General features: G+C 41.4%; 1 protein-coding gene across 4 annotated transcripts in view; it reads right to left on the bottom strand.

The window, feature by feature from the left end:
* grik2 (glutamate receptor, ionotropic, kainate 2) overlaps positions 1–17,495 on the bottom strand; it is a 351,880-nt gene that overhangs the window by 153,113 nt on the left and 181,272 nt on the right. For all 4 annotated transcript variants that reach the window (XM_085472845.1, XM_085472848.1, XM_085472846.1 and 1 more), the window contains one exon: positions 2,578–2,721. In XM_085472845.1, the coding sequence (XP_085328971.1) occupies positions 2,578–2,721 (144 nt within the window). The remainder of the gene's footprint in view (positions 1–2,577; positions 2,722–17,495) is intronic.

Genomic DNA, 17,495 nt, shown 5'->3' with positions numbered 1-17,495 from the left:
AAGAAAGCTGCAGATGATCCAGGAGAGAAGAAGGACAACCGCTCCCTAAGAGAAAACCTGTAGTGATCCCGTACGTGTCAGGAGTCTATTTACACTTACAGGCCAGTGGACACTCTTTCAATGATGAGGATGTTCACATCCTGGACAGGGAGGGACGCTGGTTTGAGGGCGGAGTCAAGGAGGCCATTTACATGAAAAGGGAAAGACCATCTCTGAATGGAGGAGGGGCCTAAGGGTACATCTGTCACCATCTTACAATGCTGTGATTGCAGCCATTCCCCAACTCTCTGCGAATGGTACTCATGGTCATTGATCAGTGGTTGTTGATCAATGGTCTAGGTTCAGATGAACAAAATCAATTTTGTGGGACTCCCTGAACAAGTTCCAGTAAGAATCACTGTGGCAGAAATCCACGAACACGTCTCCAGTATGAAGAGTTGGACAGCAGCAGGCCTCGACATGATTGGCTGACTGCAAAAAAAGCTGACTGCACTCGTCGAGCGTCTGGCAGCACAAATGACCCAGCAGCTAATGGATGAGAAACACCCAAAATGGCTGACAGAAGGCCAGTGAGATTATTGAGGAGACTGGCTGTGGATACCGACTACAGAATGGAGCAATCATCAGCCACCTCCTCTACATGAAAGACATCAAGCTGTATGCCAAGATTGAATGAGACATTGATTCACTGATCCAAACCACCGGGATATACAGCAATCACACTGGAATGTCATTTGGACTGCAGAAGTGTAGTCGGATGGTACCAAAGAGAGGGAAAGTAGTCAGAACTGAGAGGATCGTACTACCGGAAGGCAACATTGTCCACCTTGAGGACAACTACAAGTACCTTGAGACAATCCAGCACATAACAGCAGGGTGCAAGATGCCAGCAAGCAGGGCATACATGGAACGCCATTACCAAGTGGACAGCATAGTATACAGTAACATCTGTGCCGAGTATGGACTGGAAGTCTTGAGGTCAAACAAACGTTTGGCTTCACTGCTTTTTCGAGTTTTTGGTTTTTGCCTCAGAACTCTCCCACTGATGTCATTAAGAAACCATTGTCTTGGGTTTCTTAATCCATAACTCAATATGTGATGTCCTGTTTAAAAAAATAAACCAAAAATGCCTTGAGGGTCTGAATGCCAAACCAATGACTAATATTATTGAAGTTGTGAAATATGTGGTGCAATCATGGGAATTATGTATACATTTCATACATTTCTTGCAACTGTGTAGTTACTATCATCTGAATGCTTCTGTAAAGATTAGATGTAGCAAAGATTCTGTGGATAGTGTTATGTGACAATCCTGTGACTGTGTACATCCCAATAATTTTTTTATGTAAGCCAGTGCATCAGATAACACTGTTTTCATAAATGCTAAAGCATACTAGAACCTGGATACTTAGTTCAACTCAGGTCAATTCAATTATTTCAAGGCACTTTTTGTATTCATTTGTTAGAATATTGTAAATATTGCAAGAATAAAAGTACATCCATGGTTCTCATGTGTTTGTCAGCTCAATAGTGTCAGGATCTCTGCAAACTACTGGAGATTAGAGAGTTATCAAGTCCTAAATATAGGCTGATAATCTGCATATTTTCCACAGACAGGAAGCTGTAGATTGTTCATCTGGCTTCACCCATGCTGCAAACTGCTGGAGCAATTAACAGAAATTCAGATGATGCAGTGTCTTTGTTTCTGCCTGGATGATTAATGCTGAAATTCAGACAACCGGCCCAATATGGCTGCCCTCCTCAGGGGTGTAAGCATGTGCAGACGCTAGGAAAAATGATTTCCATATAAATAAATACACGGATAAATAATTTCTATTTATTCATATTCCCTTTCCCCTAAAGAAACTGATGGACATTATGGACAATGCTGGGCATCCTCTGCACACGGCCATAAACAACCAGAAGAGTCTGTTCAGTGACAGGTTGCTTCTCCCCAAGACAAGAACTAACAGACTTAAAAACTCCTTTGTCCCACACGCCATCAGACTGTTTAACTCCTCCCTGGAGGGGAGAGGGAGGGGAGACAGGAGGACAAAGGAGGGGGGAACAACTAAGCTGTAGTGCCTCTGCACCTCACTGTACAATACCTTGTGCAATACTTTTTGTAAATAGTCAACAGTGCAATAGACTCAATACTTGAAATGTGCAATTCACTTGTATTTTTATTTTTTATTCCTATTTATTCTATTTATCCCCTTTGTATATTTTATTTATATTTGTCTCTGTATTTATATATGTGTGTGTGTGTGTGTGTGTGTGTGTGTGTGTGTGTGTGTGTGTGTATATATATATATATATATATATATAACAATTCTGTAACTGTAACTTCGGTCGTTGCTGTGCTTTTTTTGGAAGTCGAATTTCCCAGAGGAACCCACCCGAGGGATTAATAAAGTTCTATCTTATCTTATCTTATCTTATCTTTCTTCTCGACTGCCTAAGCCTTATTTACATGCTGTTTCTGTCAGCTTTCCTGAGAGTGTGTGTTTTCTGTGTGAAGGCGCTGTGTGTATTAAGGAGGACGATGGAATGAAGAGCAGGTAGACGAGCATCTACCTCTTTGATGAGGGCCATGAAGCGGTTTCCAAAACGCCAGGGCTTGTGTCGGTTGCACTGTAATGAGCTGACAGTGATCTGCTGAGACTGCTGCACAGCAACGGCCACCACGTGCACAGCATCATACATCAGTGCAGCATCCGTCTGCAAACCAAGACAAAGAGGGAGAAACGATCATTAACTGGGAATACAGCACATGACACATTAGCTCATAACACCAGCAAAGATTTGTCCAAAGTAAGGAAAATATCAATATTGTGACGCTCAAATCAACGCCTCACATCAAAGCTCACGTATAGATTTGCATATTTCATGCCATAGGCATGCCCCTGAATATTTTACTGCCAGTGTCTTATGAACTGATAAGAGACTTCTGAAAGCAGCTTGCAAGAAGCAATATATTCTGACAGGGGAAACAAAAAAGTAATATGGGAATAAATCTGACATAAAAGAAGAATATTTAATCAAACTCGAGGTTTTCCAAGTTCATGAGAACATACACTATATATCTTTCATTTTCATTGAAAAAAAGATTATTTAAACGCAACTCTAAATCTTGCTACTCAGCAGAACCTCAAAAAAAAAAAAAGCCACAACAAGCAGACAATTTGAGATACACAAACCCGGTGAGGTTTCCAGTAATAACCGAGTAATGAATTATTATGTGTTTACATCCAACTAAGCTGTTGTTATGAAGAAAATGTGAGTCGTCTGCAAAATAAAAAATATGGGGAAAATTTAAAAAAAATTGTTTGAATAATATAAAAAATAAATAAGTTATGTAAAGAAGTGGAAAAACGAAGAGTCCTACATATATCTAAGCTCTGACAGGACCTGACTCCAGCAGTTGGGAACATGACGGCTGAAAGCCAAACAACATTTCTGTTTTAAAGTTAGAAAGTTGAGCAGCCGCCGAGAGTAAGCAGCTGTCCTTTAAATGTGTATGATTGTAGCCAGCCTGGAACATATTGCACCTCATAGAGCGCAAGAGGCAAGGCACATCCTAAAGCTTTGGCCCAACACAGAGAGACAGCCTCATGCTCGTACACCACAATTTAGAATCAGCAGTTTACCTAACAAGCATGTCGATGAACTGTGGGAGCAAGCTGGATAATATCCATGTGCAAAGGCAGCAGCCGATGAGGATATTGAAACCAGGAATCTAACTCCTGTGAGTTTGACTTACATCAGGCACGTGAGGCCTGTAACTGAGGGTTTGGGTAGTGTTGTCATGGCGTTACTAACAGAATCTCTTTTTGTTCAGTGATTTGATTTAATACAGATACAACAAACCATTGAGACAAGTGAAACAAACGAGAAACAAAAGCGTGATATGACAAAAGATTCACAGACTGTGCGTGGAAGACGTTACCACCTTTATTTCTGTCAGTATATTCCAACATTGAATTCTTGACAGTCGGTCTAAATAGAAGACCATTGCTGAAGCTATCAGAAAGTGCCAGTCATACACACTTCACAAATGAAGCCTATAATTCTGCAGCTCCTTGCGAAAAAAAGTGGTTAAATTAACGTTTGTCTCGCTTGATTGAAAAGCAATCACAACAGCTCTCCTCAGTTGTTGCACAGAAATCATACCCTAGGGTGCTTGGGAAGGCTCTGTCCTACTGGAAAAAAAACAACAACAAACCTATCAAACCTGTTATTTTCCCACATTTGAGCCCTGATTGAGCGTCACAGTGCTGCAGCTTAAGACTTCATGTGTGTTTTTGTTTGTTCATGTGTGGCTGTGTGCAGTTATATTCATATCCATAGGAAGTGTCCAGGGATGCACTTAAATCAATGATAGTCAGTGAGCTTTTCAAAATGCAAACTGGCTTGAGTGTGTGCCTGGAGGAGTGTGAGGTACTAATAATCTGTGTTAGAAGAAGGTGTTGAGGCAAATGGGAGTGTGAATTTATTTTAGTGTAGGTGTCAATGGAGGCTGTTGATCTTGTGTGCTGGGGGTTAGCATACTCTAACACACTATTCTTCTGAAGAGTCAGGATGAGTATGATCCACTCTGATTACAGAACTGCTAATGCTTCACGTTAAATCAGTGCAGTCTAACAGCAAATGGGAGATAGTCAAAGAAATGCAACATATTTGCGGGGGTTTCTTGTTTTTCGACAGCATGAACTTTTAAAAAAATGCATTTTATTAAGGAAAATATTTTATGTATGCAGCACACGGGTTGTCAAAGCAGCGATGTGTCACTATGGCAACCAAGAATGAGTTTTAAAAGAACCAGCAATCATTGTAACATAAACCAATCGTTTTTTTCTAACCCATACCAAGTTCTTTTAAAGCTGAAACCATTTCTAGTCTTGTCCATCCTGTGGGGGAGGAGGTCACTCCACTCTCTACCACTTCATCCAACTTGCTCCAGAATTTCTCGTTTGCTATCCAACCTGAAGGACTGAGAACATTCAACATCTCCCCTCCGAGTTTAGGCTGGAGTCTCAGGAGTCTGTCTGGCACTGTCTTCATCTCTACAACACTATTGACATAGTCCTCGTTCAAGATGACCCACCTCACACCAGAAATGGATTCAAAGTGTCCTGTCATGGTAAGAAATCTAGATCATGTCAGAACTAGTGCTAGTGTCATTGTGCTTGGTATCCTGCACACACAGTATATCTATCTTCCTCCTCTTGATCATGGGTTTCTCCCTTTACCACATGTAATAATTTAAAGTCCCTACTCTATAACTTTCCCTCTGCCTTCTAACATGGCTTCTCCCTTTCTTCTTTCACTGTCTTCGTCCAACAGTAGCACAGTTTGCACTGGCACCCTGTAGGCCAACAGAACCCATGGTGGTCATTGTTAACCAGCGCTATTTGGCCATGTCGATGCTCTTCTTGGCACAATCCTACTTACTCATGCAGGCCTAGGACTGGCACTTAGGAGTACACATATAAATAAATGTGTAAAAATCTGTGACATGTATGACTTCAACTTGTTTTTCCAGTGTGAGTGGTAAAATGATTCACATGACCTCTCTGCCCTCCAAATGTGCACTTCTTCAGATTAGTGCATATCAGACTGGACAGATAAAAATCATATGCAGGTTGTAGGTTTGTGTTCACTGGAACTAAGCTCAACTCCTGAAAAACAATCCCACATCAAAATTCCCCCCTGCACAAAACTGTACCGTTGCAATGCAGTTAGACCAGTACTGCTCTACTGGCAACCACCAAGCCACCGGATTGTCAGACTTGTAACACCAGAGGACGTTTCCTCTCTGCACTACAGTCCAGTGGTGGCGTCTTTACACCACTGCGCTTTAAGGCTTGATCCATGAAAACCCATTCAATGAAGCTCTCTACACACTGTTCTTGAGCTCATCAGGTGGCCACATGAAGTTTGGGGTCTGTAGTGATTGGTTCTGGAGAAAGTTATAAGAAAGATATGTGAATGGCTGATTAGAAATTTTAGGATTATGAGCAGTTGAACAGGTCTGTGCAGTAAAGTGGCTGCTGAATGTATGTAGCATAAATTTACTAGAGCGACTTTATATCATTTCTTTGTTTTCTGATGCATATAGTTTGATGAGTATAATTTAGCTTTTTTCAGTTTCAACACTTGTAACATTTACCCTGTTTGTAGAAGCAGTCCTTGGTTTTTCACACCTGTTGTCATGGAAATGATTGGAATCCTGATATTCAATGATTTGTGTATATTACGGCTGTCCAAATTCATGGGCTGCATCCTCCTGAGGACCTGTCCTTTGCTCTACGTGGGCCAGGTCCTCAGAAGGTCGGGTGGCCCGGAGGTTTATTCACCTGTGTGAAAACCCCAGAGGAACCCACCCGGGGGATTAATAAAGTTTAATTTTATCTAATCTAATCTAATAACTTTAATCTCAGCCAAACCGATTTACATACAAACAAATAAAACACTGAAAAAGCCAAACAATAAGATTTTTAGGTTGTCTAAGTGACTTATATATCATGTTTAACCTGAGTAGCAAATGGGTTGGTTTGAGAACAATGTGCCGGGAGTTCACTGTTCTCGGGGGCTCCAGTGACCCTCGAGCTCCTGGTCAGCTATCGAGCTGGTGGGTAACAGACGTCTCCGAAAATGTCGGAGCACTTTTGCAAATATGCGATATCTTGATAAACCGAGCAGATATTTGAGGTTTACACAGCTACATTCTTGCCTGAAAATATATTTAAAGTTTATTTTGTGACCCAGAAAGATTAATAAGAGCAATATTAAAAACTTAGTAGCGGCCGCCATTGTTGAAAACTGGAATTGGCTGGGACGCGCTATGAATTCTGGGATATCGTGGGCCACGAAGGATACACCCGACCCATCCTTATAATATTCTGTCTGTAACTGCAGGCTTCCTGCAATATACTCTATGTACTTTGATATTTTGTGTACCTTGAACACAGCACTGCTAATGTAGCATGCATGTTTTTATATTAAGGAAGAAAGTGCCCAGAAGAAACCCGGACATTCACAGGGAGAACTCCACACATACACAGATATGCAGAAGGCGTGCTACCCTTCAGTCCTAATACTGAAAAATGAAGGACGATTCAGATTATGTATTTAAATAATCTCTGGTGGCGTCGTCACTCTGCTACCTAAAAAACACATTTGTTTTTATTCCAAAACAACAAAGCCTGCCAGTGGGTGGAGAAGTGATACTGTTCGTGTATATGAGATCATAATGACCGTTCAGTGGGCTGTACCTTTTTAAATGGGCACTTTAGTCAACACGACTTTGTGCTTTTGAATGGAAAGAATTCAGCTCCACTGCCATTTTCATTGCAGGCAGTGTTCCTTTTAGTGTTGAGGGCAGGAGCTGCACTCTGTCATGATGCCATCTATTCTCTCTGTTATAAAGCACACAGGCCCAGAGGGAACTCATAATAGCAATGTGACAGCCTGTCAGTCAGTTACACCGTGTATGCTATATACAGGAGAAGTCAGCAGGACTAGAAGTGAACTTGTACAAAAGCCTAATCAAAGTCATAAAAAAAGTATTTAATTTAAGTGTGCTCTTAATTAAAATAAGAAGAAGCCAAATGCATTAAGTGGTGTGCAGGAAAGAGAAAAGATGAGCTGAGAATTGCTGGAGGAGTTCTGGCAGGAGAGGTTTGTGTGCCTCTCTGCTTCTCCCTGGTGCGAGCCTCACAAGTACCCGTCAGGCAGACTTGCAAATGATTTAGCAACACCGGCACTTCACTCCATAAACATCTCATTAAAATCAATTATGTCACTCCTGAATGAAATTACAGCTAAATGCTTTAAAAGCTGCTTTTCCCTTGTGTCAGCCAATATGAGCGTTAAACCTTACACTGTCTATTTTTCCACCTGTCTCTCCCTCTCTCATTCCATCTCTTCCGCTCTCTTTCTTTCACTCTGAGAGTCGGGAAGATTAATTAAATCTCCTAAACTCAGATTGATTTCAACACTTTTATGAATTGTTAAAATACCCAGGTGGACTTGGAAGCTGCAAAGGTTCCCTGCACCCCAAGCCACCAACCCACATCCCTACTAAACAACCAGCTCATCAACATTGCCATGGAAACAAAATGGCAAGAAACAGCTTTCCCCACACTGGGGATGGGCTGATAACTTCCTGAAGCTTTTTGCAGCCTACTCTCAGTAAATGCATGCTCCCTTGCAGGGAGGAAGAGAAGCTAACTTGAGAATAAAGGTTCATAACAGGGTTTGGAAAACTGGCATAACAAAGGATAAACGCACTGACTCACTGACCAGACTCAAGTGATGGTTAGAATTACACACATGTATTTCTCATATACCCCACAGTGTTTGAAACTGCTGGCCTGATAATTGCCACTTAACGTTTTAGTAGAGATTCACATTCAGATAAACAAACACACAGACACAAACACACAGCCTACATACACACACACACACACACACACACACAGCCTACATACACACATATGTCTATCTATCTATCTATCTATCTATCTATCTATCTATCTATCTATCTATCTATCTATCTATCTATCTATATATATATATATATATATATATATATATATATATATTTATATATGTGTGTATATATATATATATATATATATATATATATATATATATATATATATATACACATATGTATATATATATATATACACACATATATATATATATACATATGCATATATATACACATATATATATATACATAGACTCTGTTTACTTTCCACAGACTCTCTGAAGTAACACTGGAACAGAGCCATGAGATGTATTGTTGCAAAATGTTCTATCACAACTGTATAAGCCGTATTGCATGTGACAGATGTTCAAACAATAGGAAAAAACAGGCAGAGGTCGATTCTATCCCTTCTTAACATTTCTCCACGGGGGACAGTGATGGATTTATTTTGAAGTTCCTCACAGAAAGAGGGACACAAAGCCAATAGCAAATTTCCAGAGTTGAGACTTGTTATACCACAAAAAAACTGATTCCTGAAGCAGTGAGGGACGGCTGTTGGAGCTGCAGCTTTGCTAGTCATGCAGAACGCTGTGGTCACACTGCTGTGGCTCTTGTGATTGAAACATAAACACCTTGAGATATAAGGGTGCACTTGGGAGCGGCACAGAGAACTTGGGTTTAGGGGTTTGTGTTTGTGTGTGTGTAGGAGGAAAGTTTAGCCTTCAACTAATGATCCAAGGCAGCTTAGTAGCCTCCCTCCCTCATTGCACTGTGACTCTTCAGCCCCGGCTTCCAGCTACTTGAAGGGATTAAAAATTGAGCATGTTTTGTACTCTTGGAATCTCTCAGAGGCCTTAGTCATGACTAGGTCACTCACAGCCATCAGCTATTTCTGCTTTTCTCAGCATTGTACACACAAGCTGTACTGATATGTCATGAATATTTGTATGCAGGGCACGAAGGATTGTGATGGAAAGAAAAATCAGGCAGTCACCTGTTCATTTCTCTGCTTGAGTACTGATTCAACAAACACATTTGGTCATGTCCATGAAAAAAACAAAACAAATAAATACATTGTAACACGTCACAGGCTTATTACTCCTTAAGCAAAAGACGGTTAACCAACTCCTGGAGTTTATTAAACTCACGAGGGTCATATAAATGTAATTAGTCTTGGTCTCTTTAATCAAAACATCATCAACAGCATCTATAGTCAAAACAGATGTGACAAAACTGTTTAATTACAAGCAGGTAACGTACTGGGATGGCAGATACGCACAAGCTAAGCATGTTTTTCTGTTCTTTTAAACAATTTAATGACTATAGAAAATACAAGAAACCATTTTCCAGGAAAGCCACACACATACTGTCGGACAACAAACAGAAGAAAAAAACTCCCTTTTAACAGGAAGAAACGTCCAGCAGAACCAGGCTCAGGGAGGGGCGGGGCCATCTGCTGCGACCGGTTGGGGTGGGGGTAGGAAGACAGGACAGTAATTCAGTGCAGAGAGGTAGTGAGTGACGAAGAAACACCCAGTGCATCATGGGAATCCCCCGGCAGCCTACGTCTATTGCAGCATAACTAAGGGAGGATTCAGGGTCACCTGGTCCAGCCCTAACTATATGCTTTAGCAAAAAGGAAAGTTTGAAGCCTAATCTTGAAAGTAGAGATAGTGTCTGTCTCCTGAATCCAAACTGGAAGCTGGTTCCACAGAAGAGGGGCCTGAAAACTGAAGGCTCTGCCTCCCATTCTACTTTTAAATACTCTAGGAACAACAAGTAGGCCTGCAGAGCGAGAGCGAAGTGCTCTAATAGGGTGATATGGTACTACAAGGATTGTCAACGACCTGGATCTGGGGACCCAGGGTTCATGAGTAGTTATGGACTTTTTTATATTTGCTGGTTTATCTTGGGTTGGCGGTCTTTGCAGCGTGACCTGCCATGTATTGTGCTGTTGCCCCTAGTTTCCCTTTTTACGTGTATGTTGGTGTCCTGGTTTCTGTCTGATTCCGGAGCTGTCGAGTGTGTTCCCGCCTGCAGGGAACCTGCAGCTAATCAGCATCGTCTCAGGAGCTTCTTAACTGAGTGGCTGAGCTCCCATCAACGCTGGATTGCTGTGTGAGAAACTGACAGTTTACCCAGTGAACATAAATGTTTGGAAGTGTGTTGTTTGCCGTTAGAGAGTAGTTTCTTATGGCTGCTTTTGTGGTTTCCTGCAGGATCGCAGAAACGGGAAGACAGAGCAAGCACACGGGGTTTAGAAACAGAGAGAGTGGAAACACGGACCATAGTCACTGGGAGGAGATACTGCACGGGAGTCAGGGACACACATTCACCGGAATCCCACACGGGATTCAGTCTGCATCTTGTTGTGATTGCACTGTAAATAAACGCACTGCATTCCTCACAGAGAGTCCTGCATTTGGGTCCTACTTTCCTCGCATTCCCTGAGAGAACGATCCAGCCACAGGGGACTCAGGTTTCGCCACGGAGGAGGAAATGCTCGCGCAACTGTGGGATTATTGCCAGAGTGTAATCCAGGCCACGGATAAGTACAAAAGACACTTACAGTTAGTCTTTTTTTTATATTTTCCTATCATCCACAGCGTTTCCCCAGTTTCCCAGAAATTATTTTGGATCTGAGAGCGAGTCACCGATTCGAACTGTTTGGCATGGGCAGTCCATGCAGGGAGAGTCCAGCTGCCCTCCTAGAAGCCCTTGCAACCTGGTATTCACAGCACCAGCGGATGGTTTGCCTGTCGCCAGTCGCTGCTCCACCTTCTGACCATCCATTATGCCACCATCATCACACTACTCCTCAACTCTCTCAGCGGGGTCAGCTGACCATGGTGCAGCAACACTAATCACCGCAGTGAGTACATCGGACTCTGTTGTTTTGATGAATTCAGTCACAGATGATCAAAAAACAGATGAACAGGAGGTTACCATTTCTATTGGCTCGGCCTCGCTGTCAACAAGGAAGCAGTGTCCATGCCACCAGCGCTCCTCACTTTCCACATCCAAATCCAGGATGGCTTGCGCGTCCATGTCCCAGGTTGCCTTCCATGCAACGTCACTTCCTGCCAGAGTATGTTTCCCAGCCAAAGCTGGACCCGGGGTCTGCCACCAGAGCCACCAGATCTCCAGCTGCCCACCAGAACTGTTTACTGCCGCCAGACCCATGACAGGCCACCAGAAGGATCTCGCCAGCAATGCTGCCCACCAGGAACCGTGGTTGGCTTGTGGGACTCCTATGTGGCCACTGCAGAAGTCACAGTTGGGCCTCTGAACTTTTTGAACTGTTGGACTGAGACTTTTTTCATTGTTTGACAGTTTTGTTCCCTGACAAGGTCATTAAGAAAAGATGGGGCCTGATTATTTAAGACCTTGTATGTGAGGAGCAGGAATTCTGAATTCAGCTCTGGATTAAACATGTCGTGGTGGAGGGTTTTTTTCTGGTATGAGCATGTATATTTGTTCGGTGTTTTACTGAGGATTTAATAGTTGTTAGATGCAGCAGCATGAATGTAGACATATACATGGTTCTTCAGTTACTCAAGACATAGCTGGAGGCAGACAGAACCACAAACAAGCAACAACTGAAGGCAGCTACAATAGAGACCTGACAGAGCATCTCAAGGGAGGAAACACAGCGGTTTGTGATGTCCATGGACTATAGACTTCAGGCAGCCATCCTTATATGTAAAAGGATCTCCAGTTGCTGTTAAGTGTTTTAACCGGAAGGTTATATAAAGATGGCAGAAAGTCTACAGTCGCATCTTGATTGATTTAAAATCACTGTGAGAGTACATAAAAAAAATACAAAGAAAATCCTAATTGTCCAAATACTAGAAACCTTTATATTCTTCCATTATGACCCCGTGAGCTCTTTTTTACTTATGTTAGCAATACATCCATGAAGAGTTTAGTCCAAAATCCTGCTGACAAGCAACTGACAAAGTTACCCAGAAGGTTTCATGTTACACAATCCATGATTTCTTTACAATATAGTCCCATCAAATTCACAATTAGTGCCAAGATGACCCCGGTTAAGTTTAGAGCCTTGCAAGGTCAAGTTTCTGTCATTTTTAGAGGTACTGCAAACGCAGTACTTTTATTAGGATTTCTTGGTTGTTCTTCACTTAAGGAACAAAGCTCAAGACAAAACAGACTGAACTCTCCCTATTCCTGTATACACTGAAAAAAGGCCATGTTGGATTTACTTGATTCAATAGTGGACATTGGTTGCACACAAATGTTTTGCTTTGGCAGAAACTTAAACAACTGAGTTAAAGAGACAGGGTACACCTTGGACAGCCCACCAGTCTATCGCATAGAGACAAACAACCATTTACATTGACAGGTAATTTAGAATCACCAATTAACCTAACCTAACTGTAAACTAGCCAGACTGTGGATTATGAACCCAGGACCTTCTTGCTGTGACGCAGCAGCACTAACCACCATGCCACCAATCAAAAGCAGGAAAGCTATGATTACAAGGCTTGATGCAGAATTTTCTGTACGTTTTTGTCCTTGACAGGTTAAACCACAATAAATAGTGATAGCAAACACATGGTGTGGGTGTAGTTGTCTGCCTCTTATAACTCCAGTGATTTTCCTGCAGTTTGACATCTCGTGCGATCTTGTGAATTTCACGAGTTAAGCAACTAACCACTCTCACTAGATTGTATCAGGTCATCTCAACAAGAACAACTTAAGTTGTTGAATTTCGTACAGATCCTTCATGATTTAATTACGTTCATAGAAACATGAAACTATTGTGTTCAAATTACAAGTTAGACTTTTTTAATGAAACATCCACCCAATTTACTTTTTTCGGTAAACCAAACAAAGTAGAGGCGGCTGCTCGACTTGACTGAGATGGATGCCTTCCTGAAACCCCGTGCAGTGGCGCAGTAAGTTATTGACTTACTTCACTCGAACATGATATGAACAATTTAATCTGCCTCTCTGCATATCATGTAGTTTCTACACTATATAGTTACACTTAACTTTAAAGCATGAGGCACTTGTGTTAAATACACGCAAGATGCTTACGTAAATCCAAGAGGTGGCCAATCCCTTTTATTCAGTGTAGTTTCACAAAGGTTTACGTTTTTAATTTAAAGTTTATTTTACATTTTGCTTTTGTTTCCCCACATATATCATCCAGCTTTCTGACTGTAACATCCATCCCCCAGAAGGGAGGGAGTATGTAACTGACTGTTTGCTAGCACTCTAGCATCAACAGTTTTGAGTATATCATTTGATACTAGCTGTCAATAACTGCTCAGGACAATTTCACTTAGGTGACAATAAGGTGAAGGTCACGCCGAATCCAATGACTGAAACTACAAACTTTATATTACAAACACTTTTGTTTTTTACAGATTGTGTTTAAATGTCACAACAATAAAGGACACCTGAGGGACACGAGACCTAAGTGCTGGACCTTGTCCTTCAGTGCCCAAAGTCAGAGTTGACCTTGAAAGGAAAATTCTAGAAACCATATATTGTATATCATGAATATATCATATTAAACGGCATGGAGAAAGTTTCATGAATGAAGCCTTACTATGACTCAATAACACTGCTGACAGCGTGGTTAGTTTTCTTTGTGATTTACAAAAAGTTGCTGTACTTTCTAAACACATACGCAGACAGACACAGTTTGCAAAAAGCCTTCAGTGACAGGCTCATATATCAAACTGTAAACTGCCCCATGGACATCTGAGTTAATTTATCAAATTTATGGACTGGTGATTGATACATTTTTTATCAAATCTGTGTCAGACATTCCAATTTGTTTGGAACACCAGCTCATGTTAGACTTACTGTGCTGCTCAAGGATCGGCTTCTGCAAGGTGCCATGCTAGCCGCCCATTAATCATAGCTACTGATTTGTGTGAGGCAAAGGTTTGTTGATTTAAAATAAACATTAAACCAAACTAGCTTTCAGAATCAAGAATGTAAAACCAAATTATATGAAACTATATAATACTAATTATATGGTGGTTTAACTCTTTAAAGTCACATCCATTGTAATAAATCTGATGCTCGGTTTCAAAGAAAGAAAGAAAGTAAATACCGTGTTAAAAGGAAAAAGTTTGAGAAAACAATTTTCAAAAGCCCAAAATCACATAATCTAATAACACAGGATTACGGACTATTAGGTTATTATTAGGTTGGGATTAGGGTGCCTACCACTTTCAGTAATAACCTTTAATAACCCTTATTATCACACTGTTTGCTGCTACAGCTACACATGTTTCTTTTCCAACTATTTATTTATAAGTGACTTATGTATGTATGTATGTATGCATATATATGTATATATTGTACTATTCTTAGTTAGCGTATTGTCTGTCTTGTCTTAATGTTGGTTTAAAGTGGAGCACTGTAACAAAAAATAATTTCCCCCAGGGATCAATAAAGTATTCTGATTCTGATTCTGATTCTGATTTCAATAGCATATTGAAAATGTAATGTTTGTGATATCTGTTTGTATACAAGCTACTGCACACATAGCAAAATCAACACTACATTGGGAACTTGCTTGCATGCAATAAAATCGCTTAGCACAAAAGCAGTTCTCCTTATTTCAACTGCAGCAATAAACAAAAAGCTGCCTAAGAGCATAGCAATGCAATATCAAAACAATAAAAGTTGCATATGAACAGCTTAGATTAACAGACTCAAACACAATAAATAAAAGAATGGACGACGTAGGAACACCGTGTTCATATATTCACAGGATGTATGTGAGATACTGATGTCTCTGGCTCCACATTAATTGTAATTTCATGAGCAAAGACAGGTTTGATACTTCTGAAGCTCCTTAATTATGACTAGAGTAAATGAACTATAGGTGTGAATATGCTCAAAGACATGCATTAAATAATACATTAGACTGAGTCCTTAATACATAATTTAAACATTTCAAAGAATATACTTCTCTCATCTGTCACAGCCTCATGCAGCTACTGAGCATTACAGTTTGGATATTTGTTTGTTTCTACTTGTTCGTAAAAGGAATGCAAGCAAAAGTAAAAACAAAACAAAACAAAAACAACATTTCAGATCTTTTCTCCAACACGAGCAGCAATGCCATTAATGAGATGATATTGACTGGGAAAGGGAGAGAGAAGAAAGAGCATGTCGCTTATTCTCTCCATTAGCTTCATTAGTGCGGGAGGATGAGGCAGATTAAGACCACAGCGGGTTGGATGATGATGTGATTTGGCAGGGTTATCTGTTATTTCAGGCCTGGCCATTTTGGCGCCTCTGTTTGGGCTGGGTTATAATGTGATGTGATGCCTGGGCCCTTGGGGCCACGCTGCTGTTGCTACCAGCCTCTCTGATTAAAATCTGCTCTCACCAGCCAGCCTCAGTCTGAATGCCCTCACACTCCTGCTTTATTTCCATCCACCTTTCACTTCCTATCCCACATGATGAGTCAGTATGGTGCTGTGGACTTAAAGAGACAAATTCAGGCCAGACAGTTTACATACATAAACCTGCACATTATGCACTGTAAAAACAGAGAAGAAGAAAGAAAGAAAAACATGAGATCTGTAAGAATTCAAATGATATAAAAGGACAGAATCATCGTTTCCTCATGACAGAAATAATGCTGCTCTACTCTAAGACTATCAAACCCTCAAATGTTAACTCAGAAAGATTAATCGGGGTATTGAAAGTAGCTGTAATGATCTTTTTTTTCTCTAATGGTAAAATGTTAAGGTTAAGGCAATGCTTAGCTAGAGTGATGACATCTTTAACTACTGTAAGGCCCTGTACACATATGACTGTACACCAATCCACCCAACCAACCATCGTCAAGCTGATGACCTTCAGGTTTCTGGGCACCCACATCTCAGACGGCCTTACTTGGACCCACAACATCCACACCCTGGTAAAGAAGGTCCAGCAGCCTTCAGGATCAGAAACTGCAGCTGGCCTTCTGTCGCTCCTCAGTGGAGAGCGTGATCTGTGTGAAGGACCAAAAAGCTCTCCAGAGAGTGATCCGTACAGCAGAACGCTGCTGCAGGATTGCTCTCCCCCCGCTTCAGGACACCTACACCAGGAGATGCCGGACTAGAGCAGCGCAGATACTGAAGGACCCGTCCCATCCTGGCAACAAACTGTTCCAACTTCTGCAATCTGGTAGAAGGTTCCGCATCTTCCGGGCAAGGACAGAGAGACTCAAGAGGAGCTTCTATCCCCAAGCCATCCGTGCCCTAAACACACACACCCGCCCTCTCACATCATCTATAATTGACTGAGACAGGACTCTTCCAGACACTAAACCAAGGCACAATGTACATTCCAATTCCTTTAATTTTAAATATGTTTATATTGTCTATCCTGTAAAATAGTCAGATGTCTATTCATATTAATGTACAGAATTCACCTGCTTGCTGCTACTACTGCACATTCACCCAATGTATATACTATATATATATATATATATATATATATATATATATATAATGTTTTTCCTCTACACCCCCCCCCCCCCCCCAATTTTTTTGCACATGTCGAGGAGCGTGTCAGACTACATTTCACTGTGTGTTATACTTGTATAACTATGCATGTGACAAATAAAGAACCTTGAACCTTGAACCTTGAACCTTGATCTACTCCAGCCTGCTGTTTTGTACTCAGGGGCCACAACTGAGAGCAGGAAGGCTGTGCAGGGGGTCATTAACACTGCCCAAAAAGTCACTGGCACCTTCTGCCCCCACTGGAGGCCATCGCTAGATCCTCCTGTCCCAGGAAAACCAGGGCCATCACAGATGACCCCTGCATCCTGCCCACCACCTGTTTGTCCACCAGTCAGCACCTGTGGCCAATCAGGTCCCACACCTCCAGACTCACAAACACCTTCTTCCCCTGACTGCTTCCAAGCACTCTGAATCCTGCTCAGTGTACAATAAAAAAGGGATGTTCTGTTCTATTTGCATTTTAGTTGGTACCCAGTGCCAGTGGT

This window comes from Copadichromis virginalis, linkage group LG11 (assembly GCF_057382275.1).
Source record: "Copadichromis virginalis isolate Kocher_CV1m ecotype Utaka linkage group LG11, C_Virginalis_male_GT1.1, whole genome shotgun sequence".
In the NCBI taxonomy this organism is placed as follows: domain Eukaryota; kingdom Metazoa; phylum Chordata; class Actinopteri; order Cichliformes; family Cichlidae; genus Copadichromis; species Copadichromis virginalis.
This window is presented reverse-complemented; position numbering and strand designations above follow the sequence as displayed.